General features: G+C 36.1%; 3 protein-coding genes across 4 annotated transcripts in view; all 3 read left to right on the plus strand.

The window, feature by feature from the left end:
- Window positions 1–23,758, plus strand: part of LOC127515850 (B-cell receptor CD22-like) — a 42,868-nt gene that overhangs the window by 8,799 nt on the left and 10,311 nt on the right. The window lies entirely within an intron of this gene.
- LOC127515892 (CD209 antigen-like protein E) lies at window positions 8,957–10,777 on the plus strand. 2 transcript variants are annotated; one of them, XM_051900048.1, is made up of 5 exons: window positions 8,957–9,127; window positions 9,409–9,615; window positions 9,695–9,804; window positions 10,068–10,171; window positions 10,269–10,777. In XM_051900048.1, the coding sequence occupies exons 1-5, from the start codon at window positions 9,019–9,021 to the stop codon at window positions 10,423–10,425; spliced, it is 687 nt and encodes a 228-aa protein (XP_051756008.1). In that variant the 5' UTR covers window positions 8,957–9,018; the 3' UTR covers window positions 10,426–10,777. The 2 variants fall into 2 exon arrangements, with proteins under 2 accessions (XP_051756008.1, XP_051756015.1); XM_051900055.1 differs by having other exon boundaries at window positions 9,484–9,615.
- On the plus strand, window positions 10,919–21,887 carry LOC127515808 (uncharacterized). The gene is made up of 5 exons (XM_051899878.1): window positions 10,919–11,347; window positions 11,702–11,801; window positions 13,644–13,749; window positions 18,326–19,282; window positions 19,699–21,887. Exons 3-5 carry the CDS (start codon window positions 13,695–13,697, stop codon window positions 20,478–20,480), a joined length of 1,794 nt encoding a protein of 597 aa, XP_051755838.1. The 5' UTR covers window positions 10,919–11,347; window positions 11,702–11,801; window positions 13,644–13,694; the 3' UTR covers window positions 20,481–21,887.

Consider the following 23,758-nt stretch of genomic DNA (forward strand, 5'->3'; position numbering starts at 1 on the left):
ACGGTGAGTCTCTGTTTCATTCACATTAGAAACAATCTGTTTTTTATTTAATTTTATTTCAAAGACTCCATAATGAGTCTTTACAGTTAGGCTGTGTAGCACCAGATCATCAATATTTCTGGCTGTTTTTTATAAACATGAACTAAAAGCTGTAAAACACATTTATTTGTCATTTGTTGTACTATTTGATAGAGCAGCATGTTGTCTGTTGCTGATGTTGCACTGTTTTCACACGTCTGTCTCTTTTCATTTCTGCTTTTCTGCAACACCTTCCTTCAAAGCTGATGAAGTAAATCACACTGAGATCCTTTAATAGATTTTAAGAAGATTAGCCTGTATTTTTTTTTCTGAAATAAGGCATCGTTTTCATGTAATAAAAGTATTCATATGCATTCCTAGGTTTTCATGGTCTGATGTAACTGATATTTTCTTAGTCTTATTTTTCATACATTTCATTTTTTTCAGAGTGCATCATGTTGTTCTTGGCTGATTTCTTGATTTTCTCTTCACTCCTCTGCCTCTGTACATTTATTTCTGCTTTTCTGAAACACTCTCCATAAAAACTGATGAAGTAAATCACACCGATCATTTATCACTCAATAGATTGTGAGAAGATGAGCTTATATTTCCTGTAATGAGTCACTGTTTTCAAATATTAATAAAATATTGTCATGTTTTCATGGTCAAACTGATAAAACAACATTTTCATCTTGATGAATTCTGTGTTTCAGGGGTTTCTAGTGCTCATTGGGGTGTGAGTTACAGTCCTTCACACATCTGTGCACTAAAGGACTCATCAGTGATAATGAGCTGCACTTATACATACCCTACTGGACATCAGATCATGAGAGTGTTCTGGACCAAAGACACTGTAAAAGAGGGTGTAGAGCCTCCAGATCTGTCTGAGGACCCTGAATACAGTCAGAGGCTTGATCTGGGAGATAAACAGCAGAACTGCACCATCAGACTGAGTCATGTGACACTGAAGGATTCACAAATGTACTATTTCAGATTCACCACTGATAAACCTGATGGTAAATGGATTGGTAAATCAGGTGTGAATCTTACTGTCACAGGTGACTTTCATGAGGTTTCTCTCTTCTTCTGTGCATTATGTTGAATAATAATCAGTGTATGACAAAATCAAATGTGTGTGTTGTGTTCAGATCTTCAGGTGGAGTCTCCTGAGAGAGTGACAGAGAGAGATTCACTCCGTCTGACATGTAAAAGCAGCTGCACTCTGACTGACAGAGCAACATTCATCTGGTACAGAAACCCACAGCCATTAACTGAGAGAAGAGACAGAAACAATGAACTCCTGCTGCAGTCAGTCAGAAGAGAGGATGCAGGCAGATATAGCTGTGCTGTACACGGACACAATCACATCTCTCCTGCTGTTGAGCTCAATGTCATGTGTGAGTACAGATTCATTTGTTCTTTTCAAAATGTATTGAGTTTATGTTTGGAACTACACTTTCATTTGTCTGTTTTAGATCCTCCAAAGAACGTCTCAGTGTTGATCAATGGATCTGGTGAAAGAGTGTCAGGAGATTCGGTGACTCTGAACTGCAGCAGTGATTCAAACCCTCCTGCTCTGAACTTCAGCTGGTTTAAAGGAGGAACGTTTGTAGGATCTGGAAGAATCTACAGCATCTCAAATATCAGCTCTGATGACAGTGGAGAATACAAGTGCAGATCCATCAATGAACATGGAGAGAAATACTCTGATGCTGTGACTTTAAACGTCATGTGTGAGTTAATGATCATCTGCACATTGTTCACATGCAAATCCACAATTTTCCAACATTTTCAATTGTATCCGTTTTAGACCCTCCCAGGAACGTCTCAGTGTTGATAACTGGATCTGGTGAAATAGTGTCAGGAGATTCAGTGACTCTGATCTGCAGCAGTGATTCAAACCCTCCTGCTCTGAACTTCAGCTGGTTTAAGGAGAATGAAAGCTCAGCTGTTGGATCTGGACAGAGTTTCAGTGCACTACAGAGTGGACGCTTCTACTGTCAGGCTCACAATCAACATGGATCTCAGAGATCAGACGCTGTAACTGTCACAGGTGAAGCTTTTATTAACACACTCCTGTATCTTCACATCATTCATCAGTTTGGAGAGTTAATCATGATGATCTTCCTCTTTCAGTTCATCATGGTGCTGGTAGGAATGTGATTGTGATCGCAGCAACATCTGGAGGATTATTCATCATCATCATCATCATCATCATCATCCTGTTTATAATGTGAGCTCAATTTAAAAATAAATAAATAAATAAAAAAAATCTGCAGTGATTGTATATGTTCAGTTTTGGTTTAATGTAGAAGGAAATGGCTCCTTTGTGTTTGATTATTAATAATTTTTAAAAATAGTACACATATTTATTATTAATTTGAAATATTAAAAGGATTAATCAACTTTCAAATAAAAATTTCCTGATAATTTACTCACCCCCATGTCATCCAAGATGTCCATGACCTTCTTTCTTCAGTCGAAAAGAAATGAAGGTTTTTGATGAAAACATTCCAGGATTATTCTCCTTATAGTGGACTTCAATTGACCCCAAACGGTTGAAAGTCAAAATTAGTTTCAGTGCAGCTTCAAAGGGCTTTAAATGATACCAGACGAGGAATAAGGGTCTTATCTAGAGAAACGATCTGTCATTTTCACTGGTGCCGTGTTCGTTCCGTAAGTAGAATAGATAAGACCCTTATTCCTCGTCTGGTATCATTTAAAGCCCTTTGAAGCTGCACTGAAACTGTCATTTTGACCTTCAACTGTTTAGAGTCCATTGAAGTCCACTATAAGGAGAAAAATCCTGGAATGTTTTCATCAAAAACCTTCATTTCTTTTCGACTGAAGAAAGAAGAACATGGACATCTTGGATGACATGGGGGTGAGTAAATTACCAGGAAATTTTTATTTGAAAGTTGATTAATCCTTTAATGTCTGTCATTATAACAGAAAGAAACGCAGGAGTGATAAAACTGAAGATCTCACAGTGACACAGGTAAATCATCCAGACACACGACTTTACAGAAACAGAAAATCAATCGATCAGCCGTTATCTGTGTTTCAGACTGTAACTGTACTGATGGGAGACTAAAATTATCAATGTCTTTATTAAAGTGCATCTATTATGCTACTTGAAAGGTTCCTAATTTTGTTTAGTAGGTCTCCTACAACAGGTTTACATGCATCAAAGGTCAAAAAACACTCATTTTATCATAATATACATTGCACATCATCACATTTTTCAATGATTCTCAAACGACTCGTCGGATGAATCAGTCTCTCTAAATCCCTCCTTTCTGCAAGCCTGCTCTGCTCTGATTGGCCGGAAGGTCCAGTCTGTTGTGATTGGTCTCCCACTTACAGCTCCGGAGGCTTCCTAAAGCACAGCGATTGTACACACTGTAAAGACAGTAACGATGGTATTGATTTTACCCTATCAATCCGAGCATGAGTCTGATGATGAAATATTGGAAGAATTAGTTATTCAACCCGATTTGAGCAGGACGTTTCTCAGTGATACGCTACTCAGTTTGACTTACAATATGTTGCAACTGTAATTCCTCTCCATCAGCATTAACAAGTGTATGTCCATCAACAAACCAATGTATATATTTCTAATATATTGCGGTGCACATGTGGGAACTGTATTATTAACAGTATTAATGACAGTGCATACGTTAGCCGAGCACTAACATAAATGACTGCTGTAACATTAAAGTTTGTAATACAAATCTTGCTCCATCCTTTATCATTACTCAAAGTAGTAAGAACGAAAGACAGTCTGTATTAATGGACACAGTTTTAGGTAATAGTGGCCCACAGCTGATTAGCAGAAGTATTTCACTGAGACAGTAATGAGTTCGCCGGAGACATGCACAATATAGCTAAAACACAAAACTATGTATTTTGAACACTCAGTATAAAATACACCAATAATTAATCACACTTACAGTTTGTGATTCTGAGGAGCAAGTTGGTCCAAATAAAGCAGGTTCTGTCCCATCTTTAACCACTGATTCTTCACAGCCTCACACTTTGGAAGTGAAAATAAACCGAATTTCCTTTCACAGCAGAGTTTTGTCGACATGTTATCCACATGAACAAGCTACAGCGTTTGGGGGTTCAAGCTTTTGCAGGATGTCCACGCAGAACGTAGATGAGCATTATGCTAATGTGTTAACTTGTGACGTATGAACTTCGCGAAGATTCAAATTACAAACGACTCGTTTCAGCGGTTCAGAGTCAACTCTTTCTTTTGAGAGACAATAACTTTATTTATGATGCACTTTCAGCTGTATAACTTTGCAGACTGTTTACATTCACATACAGCTACACACTGTATGAAAGGTCATTTTCAAAAATCCAAATTAGGGGCTCTTTAACACAATCCAGCAAAAACTTTCACAAACTGATATTTTCCTCTCTTTAGACCAATGCATATCAAACTCTTTATGAAGCGCGCTCATGTGGTATTACACATGAAGAAAATTTTATATAAAGAAGATTTATTTTAAATAATTTAATTTTTAACAAGAAAAATAATATTTTGACGTAGATGGTTGTCTAATCATTTGATAATCATTAGCACTTACATCAGCAGTGTATTTCACATAAAATACTGATTCTTATTCTTCTTCAGTACATTGATCTTATTCCATCTGATGTGGAACTTCATCTGAAAAGTTTGAGATAATCTGCTCTAGACTGAGAATCCAGACTTCAGATCAAACTGATTTGCATGTCTTAATGAATAATGACTTATTTTCTTGTATTTCAGAATGATCTCTATTCTGACGCATCACAGAGAGTTTCAGTCCATGATGAGCCTCTTTCTGAACCGGATTCAGCCAATGATGCTCTGTATGCCAGTGTGAAACCAAAGAGATTCAGAGGAAAAACTCCTGAATCCAGAGATACTGAGGAGATCCAGTACGCAACTGTCCAACATCACAGAAAGAAAGAGACGAAGAGAGCAGAGGAGAATGAAAACCATTACGACAATATAAGAGTTCATCAGTCCGATGCTGCAGTGAGGTGAGAAAACCAACTTAACCAGCACCACATGTTCTTGTTTCCTGTTTACACTTGTGGTCTTTGGGGTCAATGTGACCCCAAAAATGTATAGAGGGATTGTAAAAAGAAAAAAGAAAACATTTTTTAATACAAATGACATTTTTTTTTCCATTTACTTCTCATCTGTATGTTTATGCTGTGTTTTGGGGGATATGAATTAATTTTTTTCACCAATTTACTGCAAAAATCCTCAACTACACCATTAGCATGCATATGAAAGATTACATTTTTATGAAAAAAAAAATTAAATACGAGTTGTTTCTGGATATTGATCTAAGTGTTAGATGCAGAATTCTGCCATCTGCTGGTTAGAGAAAAGCTTGTAGGAATTACAGTTTTAGAAAAATAGGTGTAATTACCATATTCATCCAGCAGAGGCCCATAGAGACCCATTCATTTTTCTGGACTGCTCCTATAACAGCATTTGTCATAAATTTGTTGTGAATATATACATTGAAACATTATAAAATACATTAAATCAGTATTTTTGTCAAAGTATAGAATTTGTTATTGTTGTTTGAGGTCTTTTGAAGTGTCTTGTTTTTGCAATAATGTCAAATAAATTTGCAATAATTGGCATTAAAAGACAGGCTTACGGAAGCCCTAAAAGGCCTTGTTTTCTCATGATTACAACTTATTTTCTCACCATCTCGACGTAACAAAAGCTCTTTTTACAATGATTGTTTGATTCTGAAACAATGCACCCAGATTCTACTGTTGCTATAGTAACAAACACAACTTTCACGCGCATCTGATCGACGGATAAACCGTGAGCTCTTATGTTGTGGATATTTCAGCAAAATGTTTACTTTGCTTAATAATAAAGTCTACAATAAATAAATAAATATAAGCTAATCAATCACTGTTCAATCAATCATTTTATTTGTGTAATTAACATGTTTAAATTATTAACAGAGCATTCAACACCTCAAGCGCAGGCGGAGTGCCTTCAGAAGGATGCCAACACAGCTAACGGAATTTTGTTATAAGAACGTTCTCTAAATATTCAGTGTTGGTTCTGGGAATGTAAAAAAATTCCAGTTTTCTTGACGTTAGAGGAACGTTTTTTAAAAAAATTATAATGTTCCTCAAACGTTCTTTCAACTTAATTTTGATTTAAAAGTTAACATTCTAGGAACGTTGATTTGTAACATTCCAAGAACATGAAATGCTCAGTTTCCTTAATGTTAGTAGAATGTTATTTAAAGGTTAGTATGATGTTCCTGAAACATTCTTTCAATCATTCAAACTCCTGCTGTGAACAAACACTGAAAGAAAGAGAAATAAGAACACAAACTACAACTTTCTTCAGCCACAGCCTTAGATGAACTGAAGATAAAAGTCATTAAATCTCTCAAGATCTGATTAAACAACTCCACAAACAGCATTACCAGCTTCACTTATTACTAACCAGACTGACTTTATTTCTGTCACACACCAGTTTAACCAGCATAGATCATATAATCTGAGCTCTAACATCATTGTTGTTTTGTTTGTTTGTTTTATTTTAGGCGATCAACTGTTCAAACTATGGAAGAGCCTTCAGTGATCTACAGCAGCATCAAATGAGTGACAGACTGTATTATGTTGTTTTATAAAGCCTTTCCACTTTACTTTGTATGTTCAATACGGCTAATGCTTCAATAAACCTGATCAGTTATTAACCTCCATGCAGTTTAAAGGGATCATGAACTGCGTTGTTTTATTGTTTTATAATGTTTCCTGAGATGCACTTAAAATGTTAGTATGCTTTTTACATCAAAAATTGTAATAATTTAGAAATAAAAGGCTTTTTTCCTACCCTGATTTTAGTCCTCTTATTTGAACGCTCTGTTTTAAGCGGCGTGTCTGCTGTAAGACTTCAGTGTAAACGCCCACTGCTGTGATTGGCTGACATCTTTACATATGAAATAGACAAGTATTACTCACTGGAAAACTTTTAGCACGTTTTTATTATTACAGCTCTCAAGGTTAACTAATCATGAAAAGTGCTGCATTACATCTAGATCTATAGCATTATATTTAGATAGTGGCATGAAAGGTTGCAGTGATGAACACTGTAGTCGATCACAGACATTAAGCGCATGAAAGTAGTGATCTTGTCATTGTAACTCAATTTCTGCACACTAATGAATGCTTTCATCATAAATAACAGTGCACACATGATTTAATATAATATAATAAAGAGATTAATTGAATAAAACGTGAGTTTTGGTGCGTCCAGAACTCAGTCACTGATAATTGATTGACCGCTCCAGCGATTGCATTCTTTGGTCACTTTTTTTATATAATTTAATCACCAGATAACAGATCATGATAACAGAATGAAATCTATCAGTGATGTGACAAACAAAAAATATGAAGGATTTTGAGAACAGTTTTTGCTCAAATCATTTTGAAGTTCAATGTCATTCAGACTTAAACACATATCAAGAATCAGTGTATGAATCTCAATAATGGTGACAATCAAAAGCTTCATGCCGCAATGCATGCTGGGTACCAGCATAGTACAAGACTCATCCATGACTCCCAGCATGCATTGCAGCACGAATAAATTATGCAGCTGAATTGTCTGGTTATTTTTTCTAATTCTTATTATTTGCTTTTTTTTTTTTTTCTGTTGTTTTTGTGTTGACTTTAGTGTTCAGATGATCTGTTTATCTTTTTTTGTTGATTGTCACCATTGTTGAGGTTCATTCGCTGATTCTTGATCTGTGTGTATGTGTCTTAAAAGGACTTAGCAAAGTTGTGTGCACAGTGTTTTTTTTTTTTTTTTTATTGTTATTTAATATTTGAGACTATCTGGTTAAAACGCTGCTATAAGAAATAATGTGAAGTTTTTAACAGATTAGACTGGATGAAATCAGATAATCAGACAACTACATGATGATAATATCCTTATTGTCAACAAAGAGCTAGCATCATCTGATCATGATTTATTTTGCTGTACTTGTCATAACAAACAATTATCATAGCCAAAAGAGTCAAACTGCATAACTAAAGCAAACACTGATCACCATAATGGTGACATTAAACCAAACCATTACTTTCAGACAGACATCAACATCTAAACCTCTTTTTCTCTCAATAAGAACTTTTGTACACATATGACAGAAATAAAATAAATCTGATTTGTAATAAGTGAAGCTGTAATGCTGTTTTTGGAGTGCATGAGCTTAACGTCAAACAAATGTTGGGTTTAGAAATCAACCTGATTTTCATTTCAACCAAGATTTGACATCTGAGGACACAGGAGTCCATATCCAATGCTCGATGGGAAACTTCTTGCTAAACATTTATAAGAATGTTAGGGGATAATGTTCTAACAATGTTATCACAAAATATTTTTTGGATTTTTTAAACTAATGTTATGCTGCCTTTTAGGAGAATATTCTGGGAAACAAAAATAAAACTTGCAACTGAAAACATTAGCAGTACATGTTCTAAGAACATTCTTATAACAATACAATTTCTAGCCGGGACTGCGCTTTGCCATTTTTCATGCCATGGACAGTCTTGCACACTTCCTGTTGCGTGCCAAGACCACAAGTGTGGATATTTCAACAAGCCCAGAAAACATCACCATCACAGCAGAGAGAGAGACCCGTTCATTTTTTTTTTTTTTTTTTTTTTGATCTTTCTGTGACAAAGTTCTGCAAAGTTTGTTAAAACTTTACTGTCATGGTTTTCATTTGTTCTGAACTATATGTTTGCATAAAGCATGCTGATCCTTATGCTTAAAAGAAGAAAAAAAAAAAAAATGAAATTAAAAAATCTGTAGTGATTACATCATCTGTTACCACTTCTTCATTGTGATTTTGTAACCCGTTTGTCAGAGAAAATCACTTCCTGTGTAGGTTTAGCACTGTTTAAGAAACACTACTGATATTTCTAAACAACACCTCTCATCTGTGAAGATGAATAATGGAGTTAGATAGCATTTATCAGAATATTGAACATGAAGATGTAAAGGACACACGTGGACCTCAAATACAGAGTCAAAGCCAGGATGAAGGACAAAAGCAAAAGCAAAGTAATCAGAAAGTTTATGAACTGAAAACTGTTTCAATTTAAATTTCAGTTTTGGTTTTCTATACACATTGTTTCAATGTTTCTGCTTTTATATGAAGTGTATTTCATGGAATTATTTTTCTATTTTCTATGTTCTTGTTCACATATTTTACTGTATAGCAAGTTTGTAATTTTAACAGAACACACTTATAACTAAAGACAAAGTTGGATTAATGGTTGATTTGAAATGTTATATCTTATATTATGAATTGTTTTTAATTGATGCCTGTGTGTTTTCGTCAGGAGGAAGTAGATGTTTGGTGTTGATGACAGTGTGTCTCGGGCTCATTTGTGTTCTTCTGCTGGTCTTCATCATAGTGCAGCACATCTCCATCACAGCAGAGAGAGAATCTCTGTTCAAGAGTTACAAAAACTTACAGGACAATTACACTGATCTAACACTGAAGAACCTGGACTTAGAAACTGAACTAAGGAAGTTATACGAACAAGGTCAGTACAAACGGATTTATATGTATATTTGCATTTTACAAAACAATCAATAAATAAAATTGTTTATGTTTATTGACAGGCAAAGGCAGGTTTTTCATATCCAGTGAGAGGAAGAGCTGGTCTGACAGCAGGCAGTACTGCAGGGCTCATGGTGGTGATCTGGTCATTATCAACACTGAACAGAAGCAGGTGAGTTCACAGTTCAAGGTAATTCTGTTGTGAATACTGAAAAAGATTTGGTCTTAAACACAAACATCCAAACCATAATTAAAATAAACAGTCACACCAAAGTCTCATGTTTTAACACTGCTAGGAAAATAAATGCTATAATAATATAATAACAAACACCTTTCATATAACTGTTCTTGTCTTCTGACAGTCGATTACCAGATGAAAACTGTAAATGTAATTATGATTCTCACTCTTTTTGTGTTTTATGTATTTACACACAGAGGTGCATATCTTCTTTAGTCAAAGACTTTGTGTGGATTGGTTTGACTGACATTGAGAAGGAGGGCAACATGAAATGGGTGGATAATTCACCACTGAAGCAAGGGTAAGTGACAAAACACTCACAGAAAACCACATACTCTGTTCTAGTGAGTAATTACTTTTAGAGCTCTTCGGGAACTGAATCTGATTGTGTTATTCAGGTACTGGGAAGAAAATGAGCCGAATAATGCTGGTGGAGAAGACTGTATTGAACTGGATCCTGCAAAACCCGTCCTGAACAACTGGAATGACATCCCATGCTCAGAGATGACAAAATGTGTTTGTGAGAATTTCACATCCGTTCCTGCATCTTCATGATGGTTAATAATGCTTTGACTTTGATTTTTCAGCTTTATTATTTTAATTGCATAATTTCTGATGGTGCCTGTCAGCAAAACCTGTCACCAAATAATTCTAACAAACTTTATGCTTTCATGTTTTTGTTCATTTTATGTAATTTCCAGAATTAAGAGTAGCTATTGAGCTTTAATCCATTAGAAGAAAATAATAAAACAGCCATACATAATATCCTGTTTCTCATATTTTTCTAAAATATAGATGGTCTGTGGATTAACTGAATTTTTTCCACTGTTTATGGAAACAGTGTAGTCACATTTCTGATAATGTGTGTCTGGGAAATTTTCTCTTTGAATAAAATGTTCAATTGTCATTATTATCTCAGTATTTTTGTTTTTATGTCATTCTCTTTGCTTTATTGGGCTATAGGGCTATTTATTGGGATAGATTTCCTCCAGTCCAGCAGGGCGCAGCAGAGAGCGGGTTTATCAGACTGAAGTGATCAGAGAAGATCAGAAACACCAGATTCAGGGCACTTGCTGCAGTTTCCTGCATCATCAATACAAAGGTCCAGTTTGGCCTGTTTAAGGGTGTTTGAGTCCATTTCAATGGTCACAGATTCCTCTTGTTGGCTTCTGAAGCTGATAACATGTGCTTGAATGTACAGCACACAGTCATATGGGTCTGCAAAGAGTTTTTAAGTTGGACTGCAAGTTTTTATTCTTGTCGAAGGCCAGTGTGATATGAAACCACTTCCTGTTTAGGGTTAGCACTGTTTAAAAACCCTCTAAAGATCACAGCTGATCTGTGAAGATGTATTGTCTGACACAAATAATGGATTTAGAGGACATTTATTAAAATGCTGAATGCAGAGACATCGAGGACACATTTGGATCTCAAACACTGAATCACAGCCAGGATGAAGGAAAAGATCAAAAGCAAAGTAAGCAGAAAATTACTTTAAAGAGGAAATGGTGTCACAGATGGTGTTGTTAAAGATGTCACTAATGTTTGAGGAATGGTTACATACAATTTAAGAAAAATATGTCAGTGTTTATGCTTTTATATTTAATTTAGTAATATTGAATTATTTTTATTTACTTTTTTCAGTGTTCTTTGGATATTTTACCATATATAAATGATTATCTTATAAAAGAATATTCTGTAAAATCTCTATTCACAGCATTATCTAAAGACAAAGCTACAGTAGATTACCCAAAAATGTTGATTTGAAACTTAATTTCTAATAATATGAAGGGCGTTCACTTATATCTGTGTGTTTCTCTCTGTTTGTCAGGAGGAAGTCTGTGTTTGGTGTTGATGACAGTGAGTCTCGGGCTCATTTGTGTTCTTCTGCTGGTCGGCTTTGGTTTGGATTTTGAGTTCATTCAGTGTTAGTAAGTGCGTGGTAAATTTGTATAGGGTGGTGCTGTGTGTATTGAAAAGCTTGTTAACCGTTGTGTAGCCTAGACCTACAGTCTACCTCGACACTTCAGTTTTCATGGTTGGAGCTATTCAGCTTGGTTTCAACTAGTTTCGCCACAGAGCCCTTAATGTTCACATGTTGGGCTTGTATCGAATTCAAATGGATTAAAGCTGCAATATGTAAGATTTTTGCAGTAAAATATCCAAAAACCACTAGGCCAGTGTTATATATTTTGTTCACTTGAGTACTTACAATATCTTAAATGTTTGTAATTATTTGTAAATCGTGAGAAAATTGCAATTTTAACCAAGGCTCCGGGACGTGTGAGGAGTCGCCTGTCAATTGCATCATATCCACGTTTTCCACGTCATACCCTCGGTTTCCGGTTTTATTTTGTGGAAACCATAGAAACACCAAAGACGCTTTAATATATTACATGTTTTAATAGACAAGGGAACAACTGTTCGGTTACATTTATAGACAGAAAACGAATTATTGTTATATAGCTCAACACATTTAGTCTTATTGTTTAAAATAAATCTAATTTTCTTGTTAATTCGTTTTTGTTTTTTGTTTTTTTTGCGAGTACCATGCTTTACCATCAGAGAAAAACACTATTTTGTCAAGTAGCTAACATAGCATAATCAGATGCAGCTTTATTCTTAGTAACAGTAATACAGAATTTTCTCCATCATGCAATACGTTTTAAAATTAATCGCATGCCATTTATCAACACAAGCCATTCAGCATTTAATATGATATTCTAAAATCGATCTAGCTTATACTGCAGTGTGTCTCAAACAAGTGTCTCACAGCAGCCACCAAGCAAGCCCACAGAGTAACGTTATAACATTATTTTCAACACACTCAAGTTTATCTAATATGATAAACAGAGCTGCGTTACCTCATACTCATGACCGGAAAAGCGGAAGCAGCGCCGGCGACTGTGGCATAATAAAAGTTCCGCTGCTCGTGAGGCGTGTGTTGCGCAATCGCTCCAGCGGCCTCGTTCAGCTCCCACAACACTCGGTCCTGCTCTGCTTCATACTACAATAACGTTAATAATCGCATCCATGAACATGATTTCTGTCCGAGTCCAATCCCTATTCTTTTCCACCGGCTGTGATGTAAAGACCACATATCCCAAGATTCCACGCTCATACTTGGCATCATCAAGCTACGACTTTGTTTTGAATAGGCGACCTCTAGCGGACGAAAACTGCATACTACACCTTTAAGCGTCTGCTGTGGTTATCACTTCAACAGAGAGGTGAAAGCGTGAAGCGAGTTTGTCAGAGCTGTGTGTGAGATTGTCGTTTCAGGGTGTTTGTTTCCCATGCACTTGCAGCACTCCAGTAAATAACAGCGCTTAATATGTGGGTGCGTGGTGGGGTTTTGGCCAGACAATCCTCTTCTCGGCCAATCACAGGCCCCCTCCTTGCTCGAGCCCTGGGGCTTCAGCCCCACCTAGCCCTTATGTTAATCCGGCCCTGACCAGAGCGTTAGACTCTGAATGAGATCAGTGATTCATGCCAATAAATCATAATCAATAAACAGCCAACATCACCTGTTCACATTATCTCTTTGCTTTCCTTTCCATAACAAATGTTATAGTGTTACACACAGTACAGCAGCCACAGGAAAACTAGGGTTAGTGGTTTGACGTGTAGTCTCTATGGCTAATCATTTGATGTTTGTGTGTAGATCTTATGCATATATGAACATGAAAGTGATTTTATTAAAAAAAATGTACATGTATGGGTGGCAACTATGACTGTTGAAGCTCCGCCCCTCACTTCTGTTGGTGCTGCAGGTCTTCCGTTTTACATTAAGACTGAAAATTTGAGATTTTGAGGAAGAGAAGATGTACAGAAGAATGAGAAGCATGGGAGACAGAAATTGTGCAAATGAGCAGTCAGGTCAGTTAAAAGTTATTAAAATTCCCTTATTAATCTTACATGCAAAAACTAAACTTAAGCTAATGTGTTTGTAATGATTAATGACATGCTGTAAGGACGGAGTTTTACATTTCCTGTGGGCATTCACTCTTTTTTTTAATAATTTAGCAGCCACTAGACCTTTATGGTGAACGTGATTTTACCAAGTACAACATGTTCCTGGATCAACCAATCAGATTTAAGGGAAAAGTTTACAAGTTTAGGCTTACAACCAGGGTTAGGTGCTTCTACATCAGTGTTATTCACCTATCATTTCCCTCTGATTTTAGGAATAAATTATGGGTAGGGATAGGTTTAGGGGTAGGAATAGGGTTAAGACTAAATTTTCAGACAATAATGTTGTTTCAGGATCAACAAAATATATGTTGATACAGGAACATGTCTTACTTAACAAAATCACGGTGACCAGTCGTTTATATACGGTTACCACACCTCGGGGCATCTTTCATATGTTTTATTTCAAGATGTTTTAGGTTATTATCTCTAAAACACTATAATTTTGCACAAAATCCGCATTTCCGGCAAGTGTCTCGCTGCAGACAACACTGATGCACAGAAGCAGCCTCGGGCAGCAGCTTATCTCTTTGTAGTGACATCACAAGCGCTCGCGAAGTCGAAACCGGAAATAAGCTGCTGACATGACTACTGCACAAACACGCTTCGCGGTCGTGTTTGTCTCTGCTCTAATCAAACCCGATTACCCGGAAGTAACACAAGAGACCCTGAAGTTTAAAACGGTCTATTTTTAACTGCAGTAAAACTGCTGATATAAGGGCAGATCGTAGCTCTTAAGGTTAAGTGTGAAATGATGTTCAAAATCATAAAAAGTACATGCATTCATGTCTGCTGTAAATGGAAATGATTCTGTTCATTGTTCTTAAGGGGTGTGATGATTATTTAACTTGTTTCATGTCAGACACATGATTTTATAGCTACAAATTAAAGTGAAAGTAAAAAAAAAAAAAAGCGCCTTTTTATATTTCTTGTATGAAGGTGACCAGACGTCCACGTTTTCTGGGGATAGTCCCGGGTTTTGGTCTTATGTCCCAGTTTTTCAGCTCGTTCAAAAAACAACATTCACCAACAACAGAGGGTGCTGCGAGCTACGCTGACTCTACTTGGAACGCTACGCGCTCGCTACTTCGTGATATGAAGAGCATAAACGAGACTAGAGCACTATTATCAAAGGATACATCGTTATTGTTAGTAACATACTAACTATTCATATAAAATTAAATGAATAGCCTACTATTTGTGTGTGCTGCTTTGTAATAGGACCTCAACAAGGTGTGCGATTTTTACACATCTTAACTACATCACGTGGTGACAGTAAACTGATATATAAAAAAATACATTTGCAGAAAAAAACATAAGCTATGCTTAAAATGAGCCTAAAATGCAAAATAATAAGCCTGATTAAAGATAATTATATTTATTTCCAAGCACAATCATAACAAAACATTGGAAAAATTAAAAAAGTTAAAAATATTTGTTTTAGATTTATTTATCATATCTTATGTTTTTTATTTATTTTTATTTTTATAATCTGTTTTTGTAAAAACATTTATATATATATATATATATATATATATATATATATATATATATATATTAGTATGGTTTTGAATGTATTGCAGACCATTAAACATGAGCTGTGCTGCAAGTACAGTAAGTTTCATAAAAGAAGAGAAGAGGAAGTGCCATACCACTATTTTAGAGACCAGAAAGAATTTGACAAAATACAGTTATTGATTGTTATGACTTTAGTAAATAATCATAAAACAATATGAAACACTCATGTGACACCTGAAACAGTTTAAATATTTACAGTTGATATTACTGAACAATATAATACATAAGATAAATTATAACATAATGAACAAAATATGAATGATGCACATCAAAGTTATCAGAACAATTATTACTATTACTTAGTGAGTTTCATAATGAAAAATAAGTAGCCAGCTCCCTGGGCTTTGTGCTATTGAGCAGAAGATCATTAGATTCATCTTTGCAAATAGTCAAAAATTGTATGTATGCATAAATATAAACACATCTGCCCAGGGTCTCAGCAACTTTTATCATTATTTATTTAACCAGGAAATAAAATTTCTTAGATGAAACATTTATTTTTCAAAAGTGTATGTGCAATATATAAAGGATAAAACTTAACGAATATTACATGTAATGCTATTTTTTTTCTTCAAGCATCAAAATATAGCCATACATTGTCAATGCATATTGACAAAGCACTAGTTTCATATGGAAATGTATTATGTAATATATCGCATTACATTTTGCAGCATATTCCCATATTTTGTTGTTTCATGAGGGTATGACTGGAGCTGAGTGAATTAATCATCATATACACACGATTACAGTTGGAAAGATGCATGCTTTGTTTTTGAATGCCCAAAGTAAATAATCTTTGAGTTAGCTAACTTAAACAATTTGTTTACTTAAATGTTTTGAGGTAATTGGTATCCAAGTTTTGAGTATTCTGAGCATTTCAGGTTTTGCCGTGTCAACTTAGTAAACCCAGCCAGTGTAATCCATTCATAGCCATATAGTCCAATATGTAAACAAAATGATTTAGGCACTACATATCAGCAGAAACTTCATCACAGTCTTACATTTTTTAAATGCTCATTACAGACATCACTCCCTTAAAGGTATTTGCTGCCGCCCCCTCTGTTACAATATATTCAGTTCCTGAAATATTTGGTTCCACTGGGTGGCACTTACATGAATATTCCCTTAGAGTTGTCAAAAGTACTGACTTCGGCATGTCGGTACCACAAAATTTAAAAAATGTGACGCTTTGAGCGCTGTTGAGCGGATTTGTAAACACCTCTGATTGGCCATTGTGTTGACGCTCTCATTGGATATATCTGTGATATTGTCGATTTACTCGCGTTGCTCGCGGCAGAAGTTGAAAATTTCTCAAATTTATGAGCACCAACGCAGGCATCTGCCAATTGTGTTCATGCAACACTGGAAAGTAATGTGATTGGCTGTTGTCACTATGACGGTCATGTCATCACCAAGCTTTAGACACCGCCTCCGTCAAGCGTTGACACAGACAACCCGTGTGAATGCAGCGTAAACAAAGCAGCGCATGCTTACCATTTTGAATATCATTCATGCTGATTATTTTGTATACTTGGCTCATGTTAAAGGAACACTCCACTTTTTTTGAAAATAGGCTCATTTTCCAACTCCCCTAGAGTTAAACAGTTGAGTTTTACCGTTTTCCAATCCATTCAGCCGATCTCCGGGTCTGGCGGTACCACTTTTAGCATAGCTTAGCATAGTTCATTGAATCTGATTAGACCGTTAGCATCTCGCTCAAAAATGACCACAGAGTTTCGATATTTTTCCTATTTAAAACTTGACGCTTCTGACATTGTGTACTAAGACACTCACAAATGTCTCCATGGTTGCAAGGCACGCTCCCTGTGCAAGCAGGGGGTCACAGGCGCTGCGTAATATCATTGCGCCTGCTGCACCCATGGTACGGCAGCAAAGTTCCTTGATTATTACGCCGGAACGAGAGTATAGTTCCTAGCCATATCGACCTAGAAAATCGCAACTTTTCATTTTCCGTCGGTCTTAGTACACGATGTAACTACAGAAGAGTCAAGTTTTAAATAGAAAAAATATCGAAACTCTTTGGTCATTTTTGAGCGAGACGCTAACGCTCTATTCAGATTCAATGACCCATGCTAAGCTATGCTAAAAGTGGTACCGCCAGACCCGGAGATCGGCTGAATGGATTCAAAAACGGTAAAACTCAACTGTCTAACTCTAGGGGAGTTGGAAAATGAGCCTATTTTCAAAAAAAAAAGTGGAGTGTTCCTTTAATATTAAACATTCGCCCAGGAACACTCAGGTATGTACATGACAAAATTAGAACAGCCTTCTGTCTGTACCGCTTTGACTTGTTTGCTCACTGTTTTGGTATTATTCTTGCACTTCGAGTCGTTCACTAAACTGAACAGCCAATCAGAGTTCTCTCTCTCACCCGACGGCCAGAAGGCAACATGCTGAATCGGCCCAAAAAACACCCAGCAGCATCTGATTAAAGCCATCGGTGCAGAACAAACTGGGAAAACTTATCCGTCCGACACATAAAAACAGTCCAACGTTGCCCGATGGCCGATCGTAGGCTTGGTGTGTCCAGGGCTTAATCATTGCTATAGTCTAGTCTAAAACAACTTATTTTTACCCTTTTATGTGTATAGCTTTTATTATTAAGGCAAAAGTTTGATTAAGAGCTTTAAACATTATTGACTCCAATATTCTTCGATATGTCAGTTGAGGCTTCCATCACCAGAAAAGTTTACAAAGCACTGGATGGAGGAACAATTTGCTTGTGATAGAGCACTACACATTGATAGAGTGTGTTAGATACAAATACAAAAGCAACATCTTAACACACACGTGAGCAGGTTAAGAGTAGGCTTGTTTAAAAAAAAAAAAAAAAAAAATCACTGAAGCATTTATAAATCATTAAGAGCTCTAAACTGTTTGACAGGTGATTCACAGGATCTGAGGATTGTGCTGCTGGGAGTCTCTGGAGCTGGAAAGAGTCCAACAGGAAATGCAATACTGAGACGAGAGGTGTTTAAAGAGAGCAGAACCAGAGAGACTGAGATACAGAGAGGAAGAGTAGAAGACAGAAACATCTCCATCATCGACACTCCAGGATTCTTCAACACTCACCTGACTGATAAAGAGATGAAGAAGCAGATGATGAAGAGTCTGTATCTCTCTAATCCTGGTCCTCATGTGTTCCTGCTCATTGTCAATTCGGAGACCTTCAAAGAGGACAAGAGGAATGTTGTGGAGCAAATTCAGGAGAACTTTGGAGCTCAAGCTTTCAAGTTTACCCTAGTGCTGTTTACTGGAAGAGAAAAAATGTCTAACAGAGAATGGATGCTCTTTATGGATAGTGGAAATTTTCAAGACATAGTCAGTCACTGCAGAGGTAAACATCACTCCATCAACAGTAAAAGTGAGATTATTCCAATTCACATCACAAAGCTTCTGGAGAAGATTGATGAAATCAGCAAAGAGAATGATGGCCAGTATTACAAAAATGAGATTTACTCAGTTTCTCGAACAAATAGCAGAAAAGAAAAAAGAAAACAAGAGGGAAAAAAGGACAGAAAAAAAGAGCAAAAGAATGAGATGAGACAAGAGCCAATAAAAATAGTGCAGGAGACATATGAAATGGACAGTGTAATGGCAGAGAGAACAGAAAAGGAAAGTTTTATTTCTCGTGTGAGAGAAACAGAGATAACTCATGTAGGTGAAGAAAACATTGTTGAAGAGAAGGTGGTTCGTACATCATCAGTAAGATCACTGGCAAACTTTTTTGAAAGAATGGAGGAGGAAAATACAGTTCAGACACCAAAAGCTGGAAAAACAAGAATGATATGGGGCCAGAATATACAACAGAAAACAACAGAACAACATTTGGCCAAAACAGGTATATATTTAATAAAATATTATAGAATATTTAATAAAATTATTTCATTAAAAAAATAGAATGTTAAAAAGTGTTGTCCCGAACTCACCCATTGATGTGTAAGAATTTAACACATTTTGAGTCAGTTTTAACACATCCTTTCTAAGATTGTAACAAGAATCACTGAAGGAAAGGGAAACAACAGAAAAATGAAAAGCACAACAAGCTGTTGTTTCTCTTTCCTTCAATGGTGTGGTGTTAACAGTGGGGATTTATGTGTTTGATTGATCTTGGAACTGAACTCTGCAGGACATCAGCTGTCCAGGGTTGTAGCAGGGTTGGAAATCCCTGCTATAGCTGGAGACTATAATGCATATAACTTTATTTAATATGTTTGCATCACTTTCCATTTTCTGTTTTATCTTCAATCATGTCAGATCTCAGGATCATGATGGTTGGTAAAACTGGAGCTGGAAAAAGTGCAACAGGAAACACCATCCTGGGACAAAAAGCGTTTAAAGAAGAACAATCTGCTCAGTCTGTGACTGAGAAATGCCAACAACATCAGCAGGTAGTGAAGGGTCAAATCATCTCAGTGATTGACACTCCAGGTCTGTTTGATACATCAATCAGTGAAGAAAAACTGAAGGAGAAACTAGTGAAGTGTGTGGAGATGTCTGTTCCTGGTCCTCATGCGTTTCTGCTGGTCATCAGACTGGACGTGAGATTCACAGATGAGGAGAAAAACGCAGTGAAATGGATTCAGAAGAACTTTGGAAAAGATGCTGAACAATACACCATTGTTCTGTTCACTAGAGGAGATCAGTTAGATAAACCTATAGAGGTGTTTCTGGCACAAAACAATCAGATTAATGAGCTAGTCAAACAGTGTAAAGGTGGTTATCAAGTTTTCAATAACAAAGATGAACAAAATCAATCACAGGTCAGTGAACTGATCAAGAAGATCGACAAAATGGTGAAGGAGAACGGAGGAGGGCATTACACAAACGAGATGTATAAGAGCGCTCAGAGGAGAATAATGCTGAAAAAGGCAGCCTTAGTGGGAGCGGGTGTAGCAGGTGTAGGAGCAGCAGCAGCTGGAGGTGCATTAATTACCGTTACTGGAGGAATGGCACTGCCTGCAGCTTTAATGGCAGGAGGAGTGGCTCTAACAGGAGGAACAACTGTAAGAGCTATTGTAGATAAACGTAAGAAGTAATATGTTGAGCTTAGTTAGAAAACCTGTGGAAACTGCCTCAAATTTTCAAGAGAATTAGTTCATTTTTGATGAAGTTGATAAAACTTACTGCAACTTATAATATATAGGGTTACCAGGTGACTTAAGTATTGACAACTCAATTTGACAAGTTCTGCCAACAAAACATTTTACTTAAAAATCTGCTGATTCATATTATTAGAAAAGCATATGGAAACTGATTGTTTTATATTTCTCAAGCAAGTTGAACTCAATATCGTTAAAAGACAGATAACAGATTGATAGCACAATTCTAGGACATTTATTATTACTTAAATAGAAAATAAAAAGATTGATTTCCCTTTTCTGACATCTTCTAGTTTTACCTGGCCAAATTGAGAAAAGAAAAAACTTGGGTTGAAAATCCACAAAGACTTCTGCTTTCCTGTCTCAAACCCATCTTCAGTAACAAAGGCCCTGTTTACACCTGGTATTAAGATGCGTTTTGGTCGATCAGATCACAAGTAGACGAGGGAGACACATTCCCGTTTACACCTGGTGTTTTAATCCGTCTCTTTTTGTCCACATCTGTCCTGATTTCTTCAAGGGGAGTGTCTATGGTCAGGTAATTGATTAGGTTTTTTCAGATCTTTTGATCTAATAGGTAAAATAAGCGCACACTATTTACATATGAACACAACTAGAAATGATGGGAAAACACACAGAGATCATCAGCTTTCATTTCTGCTCTGACAGCCACGAGACCAGCGGGTGTATGTTAGGAATCAATCATGTTTGGAAAACATTGTGCTTAGCATGTTTTTTGTGTTCAAATCAATTGTATTGCTTCAGCCAGTAACGTTTAAATCCCATCTGGCTAGCTCACTCCCCATGTTTATTGTTTCAGTAAGCAGATAGGCAGTCTTTTGTGGCTGTTCAAACACATTCAACCATATGAGCATTCCCACCCGTTTACACCTGTATTTAGTGTTGGCCACTTGTGATCTAATCGACCAAAATGCATCCTAAATCCAGGTGTACACAGGGCCAAAAGGGACATTTGGCATTCCTTAAGGCACAGAAGTACTGATAGTGATCAAAGCCTATAGGCCAAGTTCTGTATTTATCGGGGGTCTGCTAATTGTCACACCTTTACTATGGTGGGGGAAACTGTAATCTGCTGATTGGTCAGTTTGAATGTCTCAATTTTGGTCTTTAGTCACATGGTCAAGGAAGGGATAAAATAAGATTGTAACTGCTGCTTGGTCTCTTTTCTTCGCTGGTGCTGTCTTTTCTCTAGCTCTCTGCTCTCTCTCTCTCTGTTTACATTATACATACATGCTGGGTACAATTAACTGTATATGTTTTATCGTTCATCTATTTTGTAATCATTTCAAGTTTAACCATAATAAAATACTGTTATTAAACCTTTTCAATTGTACATTATGTGCTAACTAGATTTGATTCAACATTAACACTGAATCGTTACCCATTGTATTACAGTAGTCACACAATATAGCAATGCTCTCATGAGGCAAATCATTCAGCATCCACAGATTATTAGTTCGCTAGAGAAATGAACTCTTTCACTAAATATATACACTATCCCAGCTAACAGCATTTTGTTATAAGAACAATCTCTAAATACGTTCTCTAAATGTTTTCTTGACGTTAGAGGAACGTTTTTATAAGGTATAATGTTCCTCAAACGTTCTTTCAACTTAATTTTGATCTAAAATTCAACATTGTAGGAACGTTGATTTGTAACATTCCAAGAACATGAAAATGTTCAGTTTCCTTAATGTCAGTAGAATGTTATTTAAAGGTTAGTATAATGTTCCTGAAACATTCTTTCAATCATTCAAACACCTGCTGTGAACAAGCACTGAAAGCAAGAGAGAGAGCATTTGATTGGTCAGAAAATCTGATGAGAAGCTGATTTGCAGAGAGATTGTAAGATTTGAACGCATATATCTTCTAAATGCGAATTTAGTTTTTAGCTGATGTATCCCAATTCAGAGGCTGCATCCTTCGAAGGATTTCTGCTTATTAGAATGTAAATTGACTACTAGCCTCTGCAGAAGGACCATCAATACTGTACAGAAGAGCTTGTGAGTGAATCACGTGACATAATAACCAAAGCTGTCCAGCAGGAGGCGACTGTGGGGGGAAAAACTAACCTTGTTAGTTAAAGATGGTGAAATAATAGAGCTGGAAGTCACGCAGTATTGCACTATCAAATTAGTAACAGTTGCCATTTTAACATAAATTTTAACATCAACTTGTCAAACACAGTAGAGTATAGAATTACTAGAAAACTTGATTATTTATTAGAAGAAATATATAAGAAAATACGATTTCTTTACATATAAATATTGCATTTTGCCATTTAGAATGTTCTTCATTTACAATGTTCTTGACTTCAAAATTGTTGGGTTTTTTTTGTTTTGTTTTGGGGTTTTTTTTTGTTTGTTTTTACACTACACTGAGAAAATATAGACTAGTGAACAATAATCTACTCGCAGCTTCTTATAAAATCTGGTTACATAATCCTGTGCTCTAAACATCTTGTGGAAATGTATTAAATTAACTTTAAAAGATCATTATTTCCCTTTAAGCAGTTTCATCTCAGTGATGATGATGATGTTCTGTTAAGGGGGAAGGAGAGACAGAGACATTTCTGCCACTGTGTGTTAAAAAAAATGTGTTAACCACAGAAAGTCCTTCACTGTAAAGCTAAAGTGCATGAGTTAAAACAGTCAGTCATTTGGTTGCTGTTGATCTGATGAGCTTCAACACGGTAAGACAAACACATTCATACTTAAATAAAAACTGATGATTATTTCTATAAATGAAGCTCATTTAACGCATGATTCCTGACATGAGAAATATCTTCTGTACATCTAATGATCAGTTCATTTACACACACTGATGTTGAGCATTAATAATCTTCAGATGTTCAAAGATCTTACTAACACTAAGAGCTGTTTAGAGTGATGAACATACACTGTTTATGAGTATATGAGTGATGATTCATGATGTATTAGATATATTTTATGCTGATGTTGGTCAGAATGGCTCCTGCTCTTCCTCTGATCTTTCTGCTCATGATTCACGGTGAGTCTCTGTTTCATTCACATTAGAAACAATCTGTTTTTATTAAATTTTATTTGTATAAAACTCCATAATGAGTGATTATTGAGCAGTTTTCTGTTTTGTTATTTCCTTTTGAAACAGGAAGTTAGGCTGTGTAGCACCAGATCATCAATATTTTTGGCCATTTTTTATGAACATGAACTAAA

This window comes from Ctenopharyngodon idella, chromosome 1 (genome assembly GCF_019924925.1).
Source record: "Ctenopharyngodon idella isolate HZGC_01 chromosome 1, HZGC01, whole genome shotgun sequence".
Classification (NCBI taxonomy): Eukaryota; Metazoa; Chordata; class Actinopteri; order Cypriniformes; family Xenocyprididae; genus Ctenopharyngodon; species Ctenopharyngodon idella.

Bases quoted from the DNA above. Each gene is read 5' to 3' on its own strand.
- LOC127515892 (XM_051900048.1), top strand. From the start codon at position 9,019: ATGGAGTTAGATAGCATTTATCAGAATATTGAACATGAAGATGTAAAG. The intron at 9,128-9,408 runs GTAATCAGAAAG...TGTTTTCGTCAG, and splicing joins AGGACAAAAGCAAAAGCAAA to GAGGAAGTAGATGTTTGGTG. The intron at 9,805-10,067 runs GTGAGTTCACAG...ATTTACACACAG, and splicing joins TCAACACTGAACAGAAGCAG to AGGTGCATATCTTCTTTAGT.
- LOC127515808 (XM_051899878.1), top strand. From the start codon at position 13,695: ATGTACAGAAGAATGAGAAGCATGGGAGACAGAAATTGTGCAAATGAG. The intron at 13,750-18,325 runs GTCAGTTAAAAG...ACTGTTTGACAG, and splicing joins TTGTGCAAATGAGCAGTCAG to GTGATTCACAGGATCTGAGG. The intron at 19,283-19,698 runs GTATATATTTAA...CAATCATGTCAG, and splicing joins ACAACATTTGGCCAAAACAG to ATCTCAGGATCATGATGGTT.